Source organism: Camelus dromedarius, chromosome 24 (assembly GCF_036321535.1).
Source record: "Camelus dromedarius isolate mCamDro1 chromosome 24, mCamDro1.pat, whole genome shotgun sequence".
NCBI lineage: Eukaryota > Metazoa > Chordata > Mammalia > Artiodactyla > Camelidae > Camelus > Camelus dromedarius.
Genome location: NC_087459.1, coordinates 4,734,790 through 4,752,156, shown reverse-complemented (window position 1 = coordinate 4,752,156; position 17,367 = coordinate 4,734,790). Strand labels below are relative to the sequence as shown.

Here is a 17,367-nt window from a genome sequence, read left to right as displayed (position 1 = left end):
ACCAGGAAAACTGCACAACTCCCAGAAATGGTCCAAGCCACCCCCTTAAATATCATCTCCAGCTAAAGAAAAAAAGAGATGTTGGTGTGGGAGCCAGTTACAGGAGAGTATCAGGGAAAGCCTAGTAAACAAGGCTATGGTTGTGATGCAGATTTAAGTTGTCACCTTCCCATTGATAAGAGTTTCTAGACATTTAGTCATCCTTCTCTTCCTGGGAGCTAGAGGGAGACACCCTTACAAATGGAGCTTTCTCTTATAAAGATCTCTTACAAAAAGGTAACTTCTACTCTGTTTTCAGAGCTTCTCCTATGTCTGCTGTTTCTCAGAAATAATCATTATGCCAAAGAGGCATATTTTGGGGTGGCCTCATTCGTTCCCCTTCATCAAATGTAATTTGGTACAGTTCTTGTTGATTTATAACCGTTGTCCGCCCCCCCCCCCCATACACAGACTCAACACTGTGCTTCCAAATCTCTCATTTCTCTCTGAATTCAAATTTCTGTTGACTTCTTCACCACATTTTACTCATCCATCTTTGTGGTGGTCATCTAGGTTGTTTCCAGCAACCTGGGACCACCAGCAACTCTGTGATGGAAATCTTTTATCCCTACTTGCAGCCAAGGAGACTAAGATTCGGAAAGACTTAAGGAGCTGGACTAGTAAGTGATGGAACAGGGTTATATCTCAGCTACAAAAGTCCTTTGCCTGTGCTTATACTCCTGGATACCTGGTCATCCCCAGAAGATGGCACACAGGTGAACTCAGCAGAGCCTACCTGGGCTGGGAGAGAGGAAACCGTGGGGCAGGGCCAGGATCTGCAAGGCACAGACTTCTACACAACTATGTGTATTCTCTCCAACAGTCATCCCTGGATTGGTCGATATCAAAATCCAATTTCACTAGGATTAGCCTTGGGTTGCTCAGGGCTATTCACTGAATTAGGAACGATTATAGCAGAGGGAGCCCCGCGGTTCTTTATTAAGGTCTTAGCGGAAGCGCTAAGTGATCTTCAGGAGATTAAAGTGCGGGTGGTGTTTTCTTAACATTTATAACCTGTGCCGATATCTGGGGAGTTTGTTTATTAGGAAAAATTCTACAGCACATGTCCTGCCTCCTAACAGGGCCTTCGAACTGGGCCAGAAGCTGGCTTTGCTGTTCTAATGAGCTTATTTGGGAACCTCTGCCAAGAGCTACCTGGAAACCCACCTCTTGAGATTAATGGACTTCACATCCATGTACGGTCCTGCAACCTTTCCTGCATGATAAGGAGGCTGCATCTCAGAGTCATCAGCATCCATGGGCCTGACAAATAAAGAATCAAAGCTAATGGTTATTAATACCATGAATAATAAGGATGATAACTATCCCATTTATTCATGGGATCTTGATTTCAGGAATCCATGGTGAAGGGGCCAGGACAGATAAATACAATTATCATTTTAGGCACATGCAAATTTAGACCCAGGGACGTGACGTTAGCATTCATGGAGCTCACTCATGGTAAAAACCAGGGCTATTCATTTATGCCACAGATACTTACTGAGAACTTACCACATGCTCTAGGTCAGCGATTTGAGTTGGTGCAATTTTGTCCCCCCTGGGACATTTGAACCCCAGGAGATATTTTTGGTTGTCCCAACTGAAGGGTAGGCCACTGGTAACAGAGCAGGTGGAGGCCAGGGATGCTGCTGAACATCTTATAGAGCACGGCCGGTCCCCACATCAGAGAATTAACCAGCCACAAATGTCAACATTTCTGTTGTTGAGAAACTGCTCTGGGGGTGGGGATAAAACAGTGAATGGAAGTTCTGTGGTCTCTGGTCTCATGGACTGTGCACTCTGATGGAGAAGAGAGACTGTAGAAATTAACAGAAGCACACAGTAGAAAAGCTAGCAGTCATATGAGCTATGACAAAAAAAATTGGGGCATGAAAAGAAAAGATGCTGACACAGCTGTTTTAGATGATGGGGCCAGACTTCTTCAATGGGTGATATCTGGGCAGGAGCCTGACTGGTGGGAGAGGGCAAGCCACATGGGTGTCTGGGGAGAGAACCGTCCAGGCAAAGGGAAGAGTAAACGGGTGCAAAGACTAAGGAGGAGCGTGATGTGTGTGTTAAGGGGAGACCAAAGAGGCCTAAGAACAAGTTGGGGGGAGCAGCAGGAAGCAGAGGGGTCAGAGCTGGAGCACACTGAGTGTCCTAGAGCAGGGTGAGGATTCTGAGACCGATGGTGCCCTGGCCATTCAGCTCTCACCTCCAACATCCTTTCTTTTCTCAGTTGCCTCCAGTCTCTGAGCCGGTGGGCCAGGATTCATTTGCTTGGTTTTTACGTTCCACCTTCTGATCTTCCAAACGCGGTGACGAGCTGCATTTCCAATTCAGCTGAGTCCCACTTTACAGCCAAAATGACTTTTTAAAAAATCAGACACAGATAAATCACGAGTTCTTCTTTCAATGATTAATTCCCACTAAGCCTTGACAGGCATACATATGCCTTGGGGGATGTAATGGCAAACCAGGTAGTCCCTGCCTTTCGGAAAGACACATCCGAGGTATTTCATTCCCTGTGTAGGTTTTGTAGATTTTTCCCGTTATTTTACTTTTTTGTCTTTAGAAATTTCACCCTGTGCTTCTGACATAAGCTTCAGTGGAGTTCTCTGAGAGGCGTATCCACGTGGGTGGGGAACCTGCAGGGCAATTTTCGTCCTCTGAGTGCTGCTGGCCCTTCAGGAGGCTGGTGGAGCACTTCTCAGCCCAGCTGAAGGGCGTCACTGCATCCAGATGCCGGTGCAGGCAGGTGGGCTGGGAGCCCGGCCTTGGAAGGGAAGTCTTGAGTCTCTTCTCATTTTAAGGAACTCATGAGAGTGACGAGAGTGACAAGTGAGAGCCTTGGGGCAGCTTTAGCGGGGACGTTGTCCTTTCTTCTGGATCTGGGTTGAGGCCAACCCTCTTGAGATCCTCATGCCCCCTGAAATGGGGAAAAGTGCAGCCACTCCCTGGATAACAGCGACTCATTCTACGAGCACTTCTGGTATGTTTGCTTAACAGGGGATGTAGTGGGTTGAATGATGGCCTTCCAAAAATATGTCCATGTCCTGACTTCTGTAAACCTGGGAATGGGACCTTATTTGGGGGAAAAAAAAAAAAAAAAAAAAAAAGTCTTTACAGATGTAATTAAGTTAAGGATCCCAAGATGAGATCATTGTGGATTTAGGGTGAGTTCAAAATCCGATGACTAATGTCCTTGTAAGAAGAAAAAGGCAGGGGAAGATCTGAGACTCAAACATCCAGAGGGAAGAAGGCCAAACAAAGATGAGAGGTTGGAGCAGTGTGGTTCCACCGAGCCAAGAGGCCACCAAAAGCAGCTGGAAGAGCAAGGAAGGGCTTCCCCCGGAGCCTGCGGCGGGAGCGTGGCCCTGAGGGCACCTTCATTGTGCATTTCTGCCCCTTACAACTGGGAGAGAATAAATTTCTGTTGCTTTAAGCCAGCAGGTTTTTGGTAATATTTTAGGAAACTAGTGGAGGGACAGAAAACATAAGGATATTCTGTTTTTGAATTCTGGCAGGGGTGATTAGGTTTATTTATTTACTTTTGATGGAGGTACTGGGGATTGAACCCAGGACCTTACGCATGCTAAGCACGGGTTCTACCACTGAGCTCTACCATCCCCACCCACAGGGATGTTCTGAATATGTTTTCCCAGGAAGTTCCCAGCACAAAGGAAAGCTCACAGCCTGAAATACTCAAGAGGAGGGTCAGGAAGGCACACCCCCCGGGTCTCTTTACTCCTAATGTGGTTGATGCTCTGGAGTAGCTATTTTGTTCACCTCCCCCCAACATCTGGTCCTCACTGCCATCCCATCTTTGTGTCCTATTGCACCATAGCAGCTGGCATGTTCAATCTAAAAGATATTTTTTGTTTCTGTTTTTCTTTCTCAACCTCTGGATCCTGGCAGTCCTCCACTTCCCATTCCCCTACGATGTCAGAAATAATTTGGGTTTAGTTTTTATTTCACGTGTTATCTTTAGAAATCAATTGTTAACGCACAGGTATTCAGAATAAGAGTTATGCGCATTTGTACATAGGCACACGCTGCAAAATGATTAATTGACTGTTGTATGTTTTTATCAAAGGAAACAACGCAAAGATTTCTCCAAAGTCCTGTTTGACTAAAGATGATTAATTTTAATTTTCACATGAGCAGCATAATGCTATTAATCACTTAATATGTTTAATCATAATCTCTGTAATTCCTAATTAGGTTTATTAAGCTGAAACATCCAGCAGCTATACACAAATCCAAATCTAAGTTTCCTTCTCCAGATGCGAAGGAGCTGGTTTTAATTTGCATTTGAACAGCAACTTCTTACAGGAGGGAAAGCAAACGTGGGCTAGAAGCTTGAGGTCTCAGCTGCTGCTTCTGCAAACTTAGAGAGTCCTGTGTTAGATTAGTAAGACCCCTGGTCCCTCGGGAAGTGACAATCTCATGATTCAAGATCCTTTCCATCTCATGGATGTGTCACCAGACCTCATATTACCAGTAGAGAAAACACAGTGCCTGCTCTGTTTGGGTCTCATATGTCATAATACTGTTCTCCGACTATTGCTTGAAGGTGGCAAGACTGATGGGTCACTCCTTTATTCATTAGTTTATTCATACACTCGTAATCCATTCACCCGTTCAGCCCGTGAGTCAGCCAGCCAGGAAGCGGGCATTTATCATTTGTCTACCACATGGCTCAGCCTCTGTGTCTCCTCCCGGTCATGTCACACCCCTGCTATAATCCTTAAGTGTCTCCTCCTAGCCTTTTGGGTGAAATTTACCCTCTTGGTCTACACACAGGGTGCTTCATGATCCAACCTCTGCCGTGTTCCTGCCCTTCCTCTGTGCGTGCCCCCTCCAACCAGTGACACGAAGGTCCACATGGACCTTCTCTCCTGAATCCAGAACAAGATTGTACCTCCTCTCTGCAGCCTGGCGTATGCTTTGCCCTCTGCTGCTGCAGCATTTGTCATCACCTCTTCACTTAGACATCTCCTCCTGAAAATGTAACCTCCGGTACTGGCAAGCCTGCAGAAACCCCAGCTGTGTAGTGTGTCCCTGATTTAAGTTTACTCAGCTCCCTGTGATTCGCTCTGACCCCATCTCTTAATAGTCTATGTTATAGCTGTCTTTTTTTTTAACCGCCCTTCCACTAAACTGAGAACTGCATGGGCTTTGGAGGACGAACTTCCATGCCCAGTGTATTGTAGTTGCTCAGGAAAGATGTGTTTCATAAGCAAATGAGAACCCTTCCTTTATGTTTCTCAAGAGGCTTTTTACACCTCTCTTTTGACATTTTTTTAAAAAATCGCCATCCATCTATCCACGTATTGACTGTATCTGCCAAGTTGGTATATGTTACGGTATTCAGCCTCCACAGAGCCTTATAAGGTGTGTACTATTATTATTGGTCATTTTCCAGATTAGAAAACTACCACCATCCTCTGCATTCAGTCCAACAGCATAGGCAAAACGACCAAGTACATTGTCTTCATGACGTGGGACTTAGAACTTGAAGAAAGTTATCTGGTAGGGCTTTTGAGTCCAGACCAGTTTAGAGGAGTAGTGTGCCAGCCACTGGAAGGTCTTGACTTCCAAATGCAATTCAGGCTACGTTAGGAAGGAGATTGCAAATGAAATCTGTCCAGAAAAGAAAAAAAAAATACAAGAGTTGATGAGAAAGTCACTAATTATGCCCATGTTATTTTGGCTTTATATAGAGACTTCACTTTATACGATTGTCTTTATTATTTTACACCTGGCTGCCTGCATTGACAGCTTTGTCCCAGGTGCGTGCTTTTCAATTGCTCCTAAATAGGATGGGACAACCCCTTGATGCTAAATTTGGTGGGCCTCCACCTCGATTTCCTAGCGTGGTTTCAGAGAAGCAGGTTACCTGGTGTGGGTGGCGTCTACTGCCACCTAGAGACAGTACATGCTAATTGCAGAGAAAGTGTCTAGAAATGAAGCCTCTCTTGAGTGAACTCTAGAACTGAGAGTGTGGGAACGGTCTTTAACGATTAAGTCAAATGTTACTGTGACTTTTCTCCCGGTTCCTGCCTATATGGGGGCACAAGTATTGCCATGACTTTTCTCCTAGTCCCTGCCTCTACAGGGGTGTTAATGTAATCTCATGCTATCCAGGCTTTTATTTGGGGGTAGAGTGGAGTGAGAGGCAGATTAAGGAGCTCTGCTGATAATGTAACATTGTCTACACCAATTTAGGTGAACAGAATTTCTAGATAGATGTTTTATGTCTGCATTGTCCGACATGCAAACCACTAGCCATATGTGGCTACTGAGCATGTGAAAATGTGTCTCATGGGAGGGAAGGACTGAATTCTATATTTTATTTAAATCAAAATAGCAACACAGGGTCAACTGTAATGAGCAGCACAGGTCTGCACGGTCAAGGAATGGACAATGAAAACCTCAAAAAAGATTTAAGTCAATCAGATGGTTACCTAGACTTCTGAGCACAAAACAGCCTTTTCCAATGTTTTATGAGACTTACTCATAGTTTATCTCTACAGCCTCAACAATGATGTGGGCGTAGCTCGAGATGTTGGACAGCCTGGATGAAAGGATACCTTTAGAGTAGTAACCTCTTCTTGATGAGGTTTTCTCTAATTACCCATTAAAACTCCCTGCCTACCCACCCCAGTACCAGCGAGTTCCTCCCCTGGCTTTATCCCCACAGCCCTTATCTCCTTCTGCCAGCTCTGTATTCATTTAATGAGTTTGTTGTCTGTCTTCCCCCGTGGGAATTATGATCCATGATGGTAAAAATCTTCGCTCCTTTGCTCACGGCTGAATCCTGGATCCATGATGGGCACTCAGTGGATGTTCAATAAATATTTGTTGAGTGAATGAGTGAATGACTCAGCGGTTTTGTCCTGTCCTTCTTCCTTTTTTCTGGCATTTCCCTCCCATTTAGGGGAAGCAAAGGCACATTGGAATGAACCTGCGGGTCCACTCAGAGCCTCTTTGCTTTGCTCTTGTTCTTTCAGCAGACAGATGACGCGGCACCCACGGATGGCCAGCCCCAGACACAACCTTCTGAAAACACGGAAAACAAGTCCCAGCCCAAGCGGCTGCATGTCTCCAACATCCCCTTCAGGTTCCGGGATCCCGACCTCCGACAAATGTTTGGTGTAAGTACTGCCTTTCTCCTCTGCAGTGGACTCCTCTGGGGTCCCCAGAATCCTTCCCTCCTCATGTCAGTTCGTGGTATTCATAATTCCAAAGGTGAGGTGTTTACGTAGCAGGGAAAATAAAGGCATTTTAGATCCTAGTCCATTGGCCGGGATCTCTTTATGATTTTAGTATAAATTTCTGTGCATATATTCACATTTCCACTTTGACCAGTGGTTGTTGTTCTAATTGGTGACTTGAATGTCAAATGGAAAATGGGCTCCCAGGTAACACACTGTTGAAACAAGCCCATTGATAATTCCCAATCGAATGGCCTGGGACCCCACATCACAGCTCAAATAACCACTATGAGTCATCTTGGTTTTTCTCTCTATTGCAATTGTCAAATTATTGGGAAGACTGACTCATGATATATCCCTGCATACCTTAACTTTTTCCAGGCACGGAGTACTTAGATTTCAATTATTCTCTACAGGAGTAGAGAATTGAAGAAAATCTCTATGATTGTAGAGAATAATTAGTTCTGCAGAAAACTTCGTTAAAATCAAGCCACACAAAAACACTACAGATTTCTGAGTCTGACTTGCATCCTGCAATATACCTTCTCCTGGAATCAGTGATGAGGATTCAGAGGTTCTTAATGTCATGTCATATGCCACAAACGACAGCCTTCCCCAGGCATCATGGTGAAACACAGAGCAGGGCAGAAGCCACCACCAACCCAGACAAAATAAAATAAATGTTAGGCTTGCTTGCTCATGGGGCACCGTGACCCTGCTGGATGAGATCTGCACTCTCTGCCTTGGGAAGGGATGAGTTTGCCATTTCTTTGGGCTCAGTTCCACCAAAGGACAAAACTATGACAGGGCTTGGACAGCATTCATTTTTGCAAATGCAGTCAATCTATTTGTCCATGAGAGCCCAGAATTGGTGGGAAGTATCTGCGGAGTCAGTGAACAGAACGACATCCTTAACATTTGACTTAGCATAAAGGTTGGCTGTCTAGAGATTCTCCTTCTTAGAGTTTTTGGATGGATGCGAATATTACAAAAGGAATAAGAAGAAGCCCAACTTGAACGCCTAGTTCTGAGCCAAGTAGATCTCATTCTTCACGTGAAGAGGGGAGTTCTGGGCCATCTCTCTGCCATGGTGCGGTTAGCATGCACATTTTATTTCTTTAACATGCACGATGTTGATCAAGGATGCATCTGACACAAAAGCAGAACCAGCGTCCTAATGTTTAAGATACCCAGGCTTGAATCCTGACATTTCAGAGGAAAAGGTCAGCTTCTGCTCTTTTATCTCTCTCATTTGGTAATAACCTTGAATTGAGCCCTCTAACTCTTGCAGAGCAGAGATACCCTCGGGCACTTTCAGGTCAAAGACGACTTTGAAAAGTGCAGAGCATTCAAAGTTAAAGCCAAGGTTAAGTGTGTGTAAAGCAGTGAGACCCGGTTTGAATGATGGGCAGCCAGAGGAATTAGATCCCTTCGGCCACGTCGGGTTAGGAAGTTGTCTTGCTCCCCGATCTGTCTTTACTCATCAAGTGTCACTGGGACGTTGGCTTTGAATTCAGTCCTCCTAATGACCATCCTGTGCTCCTGTCTGGTGTCACTCATTGCAACACACCCCAACTTCCACCCCTGAGGGTGCTCTTCCTTGACTGGTCTTCTTGGTTATCTTGAACCTTACCGGAGGGACACACTGCCACGTCAGGGAGGTATTCAAAATAGTGACAGCTAGACTCCCTGCTTGCATGAATATCTGAGCCTCTCTATTCTTCTCAGGGGTTAGGCCAGCTGGCACAGAGCAAAGTCTTGCCAAAAGACAGGTCATACTACCAGTTGTCAAGCCTTGATCAAAATCTACTGGTTTTAGAGCCACTCTTTGGGAAAGTCAAAATTTTCAAGCCAGCTTGACAAGATGTGAAACTGACAAGCTGATAGATACACTAAGTATCTATCTATCAACTCAGAAAATGCAGCACACATTCAGAAATTCTGAGAGCAATTCTGTTCATCACAAACTGCATCTGTGTCCACTTTAAGATGTATACAAGATTTAGGGGGGAGGTTTTGTCCACAAAAATTATCAGGCACCTACAGATTCCTGGACTCTGCACTAACTCTGAGGCCTCCTTGGTTTACAACCACCATTCTGAAGAAATGGAATTTTAATACTACAAAAATGTATTCTCCCTGGCCAAACATCAGTGGAGGAAAACCCATTCTGATGATCTGATAGTTTAGCAGTGTGAATCGTGGTCAAAGGCATCTGTAGATGTTCTGATTGACTCCCCGCACTCCGTTTGGGAGAATTCAGCATGGTTTTGATGCGGGAAAAACAGATGTGGGGCGTGAGGAGGGCCGTGTCCCAGGTCTCGATGGAGCCCCTGGGATGTGCCCCGCCAAGTGTGTGTCCTTGGCTTCGTGCAGGAAAGAATTCAAGAGTGAGCCACTGTTGAGTTAAAGGTAGATTTATTTAGAGAGATACGTACTGCATAGAGTGTAGGCTGTCTCAGAAGGCAGAAGGCCATGAGGTGTCGGTGTTGGGTGCTCAGGTTAAAATAAAAGTAGATACACGCTCCCTAGACAGAGTGCAGGCTGTCTCCAAAGAGGAGGGAGCGAGGGGCGGCCACGAGGCTTGTGTTGCCAGGTTTTATGGGCTCAGTAGTTCCATATGCTAATAAGTGGAAGGACCATCCTAACTATCCTGGGAAAGGGGCTGGGATTCCTAGGAATTTGGCCATTGCCTACTCTTTGGCCTTTTATGGTCAGCCTTGGAGCTGTCATGGCTTCTGTGGGCATGTTATTCACTATGCTAATATGTTACAATGGGCGTATAATGAAGCTCAAGTTCTACTAGATGTCAAATCTCCCACCGTCTTGAGCCTCAGGGCCAACTGGATGGGGTTGAATCTTCTGCCATTCTGCTGTTAATCGCTGTGTCGTTTCTTGAATGGCTGTCCATGCCCCCTTCTTTCCTGTCTCAGCTTCCACTTTCAGGTCATAGTTACTCTAAGAAATTACATTTTAATCCCAGTCAAGCAATCAGGTGTCTTCCAAGTCACTGGGACATGAGATGTCGTCTCTCCTTTTGTTGCTATGCTTCAACCCTTGTCCCTTCACTTAGGCAGGGGCTACAAAGAGGGCGATGGCAGAGTAACACCCTCACAAAGATCTTTGTGCCTTTCTCCTTTGTCTCTTCTGTTCAGTATGGCCGTGGGGATTTCAAACTAGAACCTAAACACAGCAAAAAAAAAAAAAAAAAAAAAAGGCAACCTCTTTTCTCAAACTGCCTAAAACCAAGCAGTGTGCATATCAATGTCTGTAACCATTAATAATTCAGCCATGAGCTTTGCAGCTCTGCAGACCTGACGGTTCCTGCAGGTGCCTCCCACTTTATTTTTAATTTGTGGCTGTTCGTGACTCTTCCTTACAATCTGGGTTGCCTTTCTTTCACCATTCCCGTCACGTTTTTCACTTCCTCCTCTTTTTTTTTTTTTTAAATGGTTTGTACTGCAAGCTCTGCCCCTATCTTTTTATTATTATTATTATTTATTATTATTATTATTATTATTGAAGTATAGTCAGTTTACAATGTTGTGTCAATTTCTGGTGTACAGCACAATTTTTCAGTCATACATGAGTATACATATATTCATTTTCATGTTCTTTTTCACCGTGAGCTACTACAAGATCTTGAATATACTTCCCTGTGCTGTACAGTATAATCTTTTTTATCTATTCTACATATGCCTGTCAGTATCTATAAATCTCGAACTCCCCGTCTGTCCCGTCCCACCACCCTCCTCCCCTCTGGCAACCATAAGTCTGTATTCCATATCTGTGAGTCTGTTTCTGTTTTATATTTAAGTTCATTTGTCTTTTTTTTTTTTAGATTCCATATATGAGTGATATCATATGGTATTTTTCTTTGGTTTTCTGGCTTACTTCACTTAGAATGACATTCTCTAGGGACATCCATGTTGCTGCAAATGGCATTATGTTGTCATTTTTAATGGTTGAATAGTATTCCATTATGTAAATATACCATAACTTCTTTATCCAGTCATCTGTTGATGGACATTTAGGTTGTTTCCATGCCTTGGCTATTGTAAATAGTGCTGCTATGAACATTGGGGTGCAGGAATCTTTTTGAATTAGTGTTCCTTCTGGATATATGCCCAGGAGTGGGATTGCTGGGTCATATGGTAAGTCTATTTTTAGTCTTTTGAGGTTATATCCTTCTCTTTTGGAGCCTTTGTTTCAGTGTTTGGCATTAAATCATCCAGGTCATCTTAGATTTCCTGGATTTTGGGTTGGTTTGTTTTTTCGATCTCTTGAAGAAGGAACATTCCTTGGTCAAAAAAATTATGCAGCCACAATATCCAAGGAGGAAACCAGAGGTCTTTTTAAAACACCAGTTAGCATGTGAGTGAATGGATTTCTTATATTATCTGGGGCATCAGTTCTGGATGTTTTACTGGAAGGGATGTTGGTTATGGCCCCAGCTACTTTTTTCTTGACCACGTCAAGGATCACAAAAGAGCATGTGTTTCCTTTACGTTTGCATTCTTGATGATCTTATGAATGCAATGGATGGATTTCCACCAAATGGGTCACAAGTTCTTACTTCTGAACAAAAAGCTTAATTTAACCTAGTATTTGAAAGTAAGCGTGTCTGGGTTTCAGGTGAAAGAGGTGGTTATCATGGACCCAGACCACTGATACAAGGCATTGCGTCCTAGAATTGTCTTCAGAAACAGCTGCTCACGGAGCACTGGCTTCAGATTTTACCAGACCCATGTCAATGTCACAGCCTTTCTTTTGTTATCAAAATACAGGCCTTCAGGCCATCAGTATGATCCACCGATGTCTCTATTGTCACCAAAACCAGGTCACATGACTTTCTGGACATGCAAAAGAAGCATAAGATCACCGTTTCAGTAACAGAATAGAGATGTCTTCCCCTGCAATGTGAATGCCAGATTCCACCTACCGTGATGTCATGTTAGTGACGGCATTTTTCGGATGAGACAGGGGCCTCTATTTCAGCATTCAAATCATGAAGGCGACCCTCGGAAAACTGGGACGCTGCCTTTCTTAGCCTCCATGCCCCCTCTTTGAACTAACCTTTACTTTCATGTTTTACGCAGTTTCCATTGAACGCCTTTCACAGTTTTTCAGAGACATATTATTTGATCTGAGAATGTCTAAAAAAGGGTGGTACTTGCTTGCCCAAACGCATGCCCTAAAGCATCCGGATTTTATCCTCAACGCTGGATTTTACTGAGATGCCTCACATGGATTCGAGCCATTGTTGAACACGGCTGAGCATCGGTGTTGAGCAAACAAATCCCACTTATGTCTGCGAATGAGTCGTGTCTGTTTAAATTGAAAATGTGCCAGCTGTGTTTACATCATTAGTACCCAACTTCCCAATTAAACTGTTGATACTATAAATATAGCACACAAGTGCCTCGGAAATGGGGCTGACATCAGCGATCTTCATATGGCTTGTTTCACTGGCTTTGAGAAACATCCACCCCTTGGCAACTGCCAAAGAGGCAAACATTTGAGACCATTTCAGGGCATGTGGTGTCACTGTGCCATTTAAGGGAATGACACATGCTGAGATTACTTTTTGATTGGTTCTATCGCAACCAGATCTTATTTTAAAGGAAGTGTTTTTGTGTTGCCTGCTTCAAGAGTGTTCCGTGGATGACAGTTGCTTCACGGTGGTAGAGGAAGTCCTTTTCAAGCATCTCTATCCATAATTTTGTGTGCTTCCAGGGACTTAAGCCTGAAATAAATATGCTAGCATTTGTGATAGGACTGAATATTCTAAGGAGGTTATATCAAAATTATTGCTTCTGAGGCATTCACAAAGCTGGATTTTTTGTTTGTTTGTTTGTTTGTTTGTTTGTTTGTTTGTTTTTACTATGAAATTCACTTCACCTTTCAACGGCAAATTCTGCATTTCCCAGATCTGAAAAGTTTTCTTCTTATGTTTAACGATTTTCTCTAGCCAAATCTAAGGCACTGAGAGTGCACTCTGGAAAAATATTCTCTCGACCAAATGAATATGTAAGTGTCCACAAATTACAGGGCGAGTTACTGCAAGTCTCTTGGTGTTTCCATAGGACATGTCAGCAGTGTAGGTCTTCCATCTCCTCTCCTGGTCAAGCCTTCCTCTCTAGATTTCTTTCAGTCCTTTTACTTCTCTGTGAATTAGAGAAGTGCTTCCACTCAACAAGAAAAATTCAAGCCTGTAATCCACTGGCCGAGTGCATATACTGAGAGATGGGCATGGGCATGGGCACGTTTCTCTGGCATGGCATGACGTAAGATCTGGGTTTCTTTTTCTCATTGTAAGAGTTGCTTTCATTCCAAGGTTATGAGCTCTTTCTATTCCACTAGACTATGTATATTTTTTTTCTGTCTTTCCAAGGAATGTAGATTTATTTGTATATTCCAGATGATCTCCTCTGTATGTTCCCCCCCACCAAAAAAATTTTTTTTTTAATCTTAGGAAGACCTCCTTGACACTCTGGGCTTCCCAGTGTTCTATGAGTGAAGCATACTGGTCAGGCAAGCTGCCCCCAATTCTCAGGGTTCTAATTGTTGGGTCCTTTTCTTTCCTCCCTCCCAATCACTCTCTCCTCTGCTACATAGAGGCTGCATAAGGCTTTCTACCCAGAGGAGAGAGACAGAATGCAGAACCTCCTAGGGTAATAAAAGATGCCATAAAAATCCAGCCTGCAAAAAAGCAAATGGAACAATAGGAAAGCTCAAAATAAGGAAACAAGAGGATGGAAATATTACTTTATGTTGTTCTGTTTATTTTATTTATTTTCATCGCTGAAGGGAGCATTTGCTCTCACTCTGCATCAGGGTCAAATTTCTACCTGATTTTCCCCAGGGTCGCGTCACATACTTTTATGCCACCCTCTCCCACCTGCATTCATGTAGAACAGACCACACTCAGAAAACGCCTGCTCGACACGACTTTGTGTGATCTAGAAAAACTGAAAGGGTTCCCACATCACGAAAAAGGATTTTCCATTATCAGATTCTTCTGGTTCGGAATCCATTTTCCCATTTTTTAAGTGTAAACCACGGACTGCTTGATGTGTATTAGTTACCAGGACAACTAGTGTAGTGAGTTACTAGTTATAGTAAGTGAAAAAATACGAGACATCATAATTGAATTTGAATTTCAAGTGACAAATATTTTATTAAGGACAAGTATGTCCCAAATATTGTGTGGGATATATGTACCCAGAAAACTCTGAAATTTAAATTGAACCAGGCGTCTGTATTTTATCTGGCTCCCCAAGGTCTTTGTAACCTGAAACTTTGTTTCTAGATGTGAGTATGTTGCATTTCTTCCACTTTTTAGAAAGCCCGTTCATGTTCGTTGTCTAAAATCTCTTTGTTTGTTTAACAATATGGAGAATCGTCTTGAGAGAGGTGCCTTTCAGCCTAAGGACAGATCAGAACTATGCTGCTGTCTTGATGGTGATGGGTGCCTGTGTAGTGGATTTTCCTTTTATCTGTATCTGTTTCCTTTTATCTGTTTACTTCTTCTTATACGGCTTGGCTGTTCTTAGCTAAGGTCCAGAATTCTCAACATCATATTCTAGTTGGATATCTTACTATCAAAACCTCACTTCTCCAAGGATGTTTCTCCCAGTGGCTAGTGACATAGCCTAGGAGGGACCATGTACATACTGGTCATTTTTAAGCTTTGCTGCTCAGTGCCTGGGAAAGCTGAAAAGCCATCACTCCAACGTAAAGGGAAATAGAATTAACCTCGTGCTTAAGTATTTGGTACCAGGCCCCTACTATGATATCTCATTCGATACCACAATACTGAAATGATACCCGTGGTTGTATTTCTCTCAGTTCAAGCACCTCATTTAATGAAAGAACAACGTAAAATGTACAACCTTGATATTAAAAGAGAAAAAAAAATTCTGACTTGGGGAACTATTACCCATGTGCATAGTATGATTTACTCCATTTCTCTTCTTGCTTATAAAATATTTCTATTTCTTTGCAGCAATTTGGTAAAATCTTAGATGTTGAAATTATTTTTAATGAGCGAGGCTCCAAGGTAAGCGACTTAATTCACTTTAGAATTGTTTAGCTTATTTTAAAATGCTTGTTATAAATACGGGGAAACAACTGCACTGTTTTAATCAGCACATTATGAAAATACACTTCAGTGGGAATTCCTTTAGGGACCACCTCCCATTTTCCAAAATGGTGGGGAATGCATTGCATTCAGTTTAAAATGTATGAGGGGATAATTTAAAATTTCTGCTTTATGTATTTATGTATCTATAGATGTCAATATATCAAGTTTCCAGAGGAAAATTACCCATGCTTGAAAAAATAATGTTGCTACATTTTTGTTTTTCAGTGATAATTATGTTCTTTATATTAAAAAGTGAGTTGATAGTCTCATGAGCAGGTAAATATGTGATTATTCTGTATTAATAAAGTGCAGTTATTTTCCTGGGTTGTAGAAGCGAAAAATCTCATATACACCAACCTTTTGAATATAATTTGAATCATTAGTACATATACCAATCCACATTTTGCAATTTGCCGTTGTCTTGAGTTAGTTTTTAAGTAGATTTTCCTAGAGCTAATAATGTTAGTAAAAATCAGGGGTTATACACTGAAACTCTGAATCTTCAAAATGGAAATGTGTTGGGAGGAAAAAAAAAAAAAAAGCCAAACTCTTCCAGAACATCCCCAGTATCAGTGATTATTGAACAGCCCAGACCAGTAGTGTCAGCATCACCTGGGAACTTATCAGAAATGCAGATTCTTAAGGTCCCAGACCTATTGAATCAGATCCTCTGAAACTGGAGCCCAGTCATCCACGTTTTAACAAACCTTCCAGGACTGTCATTAAAGCTATAGACACTGTGTCTTCCCGTACACACGCAGACACTTCATTTAAATGTAAACTACCCCTTTGCCCACTGATGTTACGCAGTTGCTAAAGTGTCCTTGTACCTGTACCCACAGAAAACTCAAGAGAGCTGTCAGAATCTCCCTCGAGGAAAGCAGTGCATTTGGCATAGCAGCGGATACTGTGATAACAGGGAACGATGCTGGAAAAGGACACAGGTGTTGACCTTGAGAACTAGAAAGTGAACGCTTGCAGTAACTCCGCCTTGTTTCTGGTCTGCCACTCCCCAGGCTGTCAGGAATGTTCAGCAGCCTTCCTTCATCCCCAGACTGTGAAAGCGGAGATTGAGAGACGTTGCTTACCAAACACAGAGAGATGCTGGGTTTTGTCCCAGCGCTTTACTTAACGTAGGCAATTTTGGACAAGCCAGTATCCCAGAGGGTTACTGAGAACAGATTTCTCTAAGGTGGCAAGAGTCAGTCTCCTGGGTGTAGCAGCCACCTCCTCCCGACAAAGCAAACATTATTCCTTGGGCAGTCTGCACCTTCTCCTTACTACACAGGCTTCGTATTAACCGAATAGGATGCTGTTGATTGAACTGAGAAAAGAAAATTCTAGTATTCTCTTTTCCACAGCCAAAATGATGTTGTGATATGCCAGATGAGTTTTAAAAAAAAAAATCAATCCATTACACTCTCTGGGTCTGTTACTTCAGGGATCTTGTCGCTCTTCTGTTATTTGAGATATTTTATAGTTGTTCTTGTAATACGTCAGTAGTTTGACCTCCAGGCTGGGAAAAAATAAGTTAACTCTTTTTCTGCTCTTCTATGAAAATCATTTCAAGGACTATTTCTATATGTGTAAAGCCAAGTTGCATGAAGAGGAAAAAATGAACTGTGCCTGATTCCTTTCATTCTGGATTGATGTGTTCTCAGCAAAAATGATAGAAGATGACCCAGGGTGTCAGCCAACTTCCTTCTAATCCTGAGTCCATGGCACTACTGCCTTTACAGTTTTTCATTTTTAATTTACATTTCATTTGTATTTTGTTTTTGTAACTTTTACCCGTTGGAGGAGACTATCTGGTTTTTTCAAGAGCAGTTTCGGGACCTTAGAAGAACATCGTTTGCTATTTTGAAAGTACAATGGTGGCGCTATTTTTAAGACTTCTTCCGTCATTCCCACAGTTAGCCTGCCTCCGGGGCTTTAGGAATAAGACTGTTTAAGTTTGCGGCA

The 17,367-nt window shown here is 42.9% G+C and overlaps 1 protein-coding gene across 20 annotated transcripts in view; it reads left to right on the top strand.

Moving 5' to 3' along the window:
* Positions 1 to 17,367, top strand: part of RBFOX1 (RNA binding fox-1 homolog 1) — a 1,985,071-nt gene that overhangs the window by 1,851,300 nt on the left and 116,404 nt on the right. For 18 of the 20 annotated variants that reach the window (XM_064478203.1, XM_031433195.2, XM_064478211.1 and 15 more), the window contains 2 exons: positions 7,056 to 7,199; positions 15,268 to 15,321. In XM_064478203.1, coding sequence (XP_064334273.1) covers positions 7,056 to 7,199; positions 15,268 to 15,321 — 198 coding nt within the window. The remainder of the gene's footprint in view (positions 1 to 7,055; positions 7,200 to 15,267; positions 15,322 to 17,367) is intronic. The other 2 variants (XM_064478201.1, XM_064478217.1) reach the window with 1 other exon arrangement.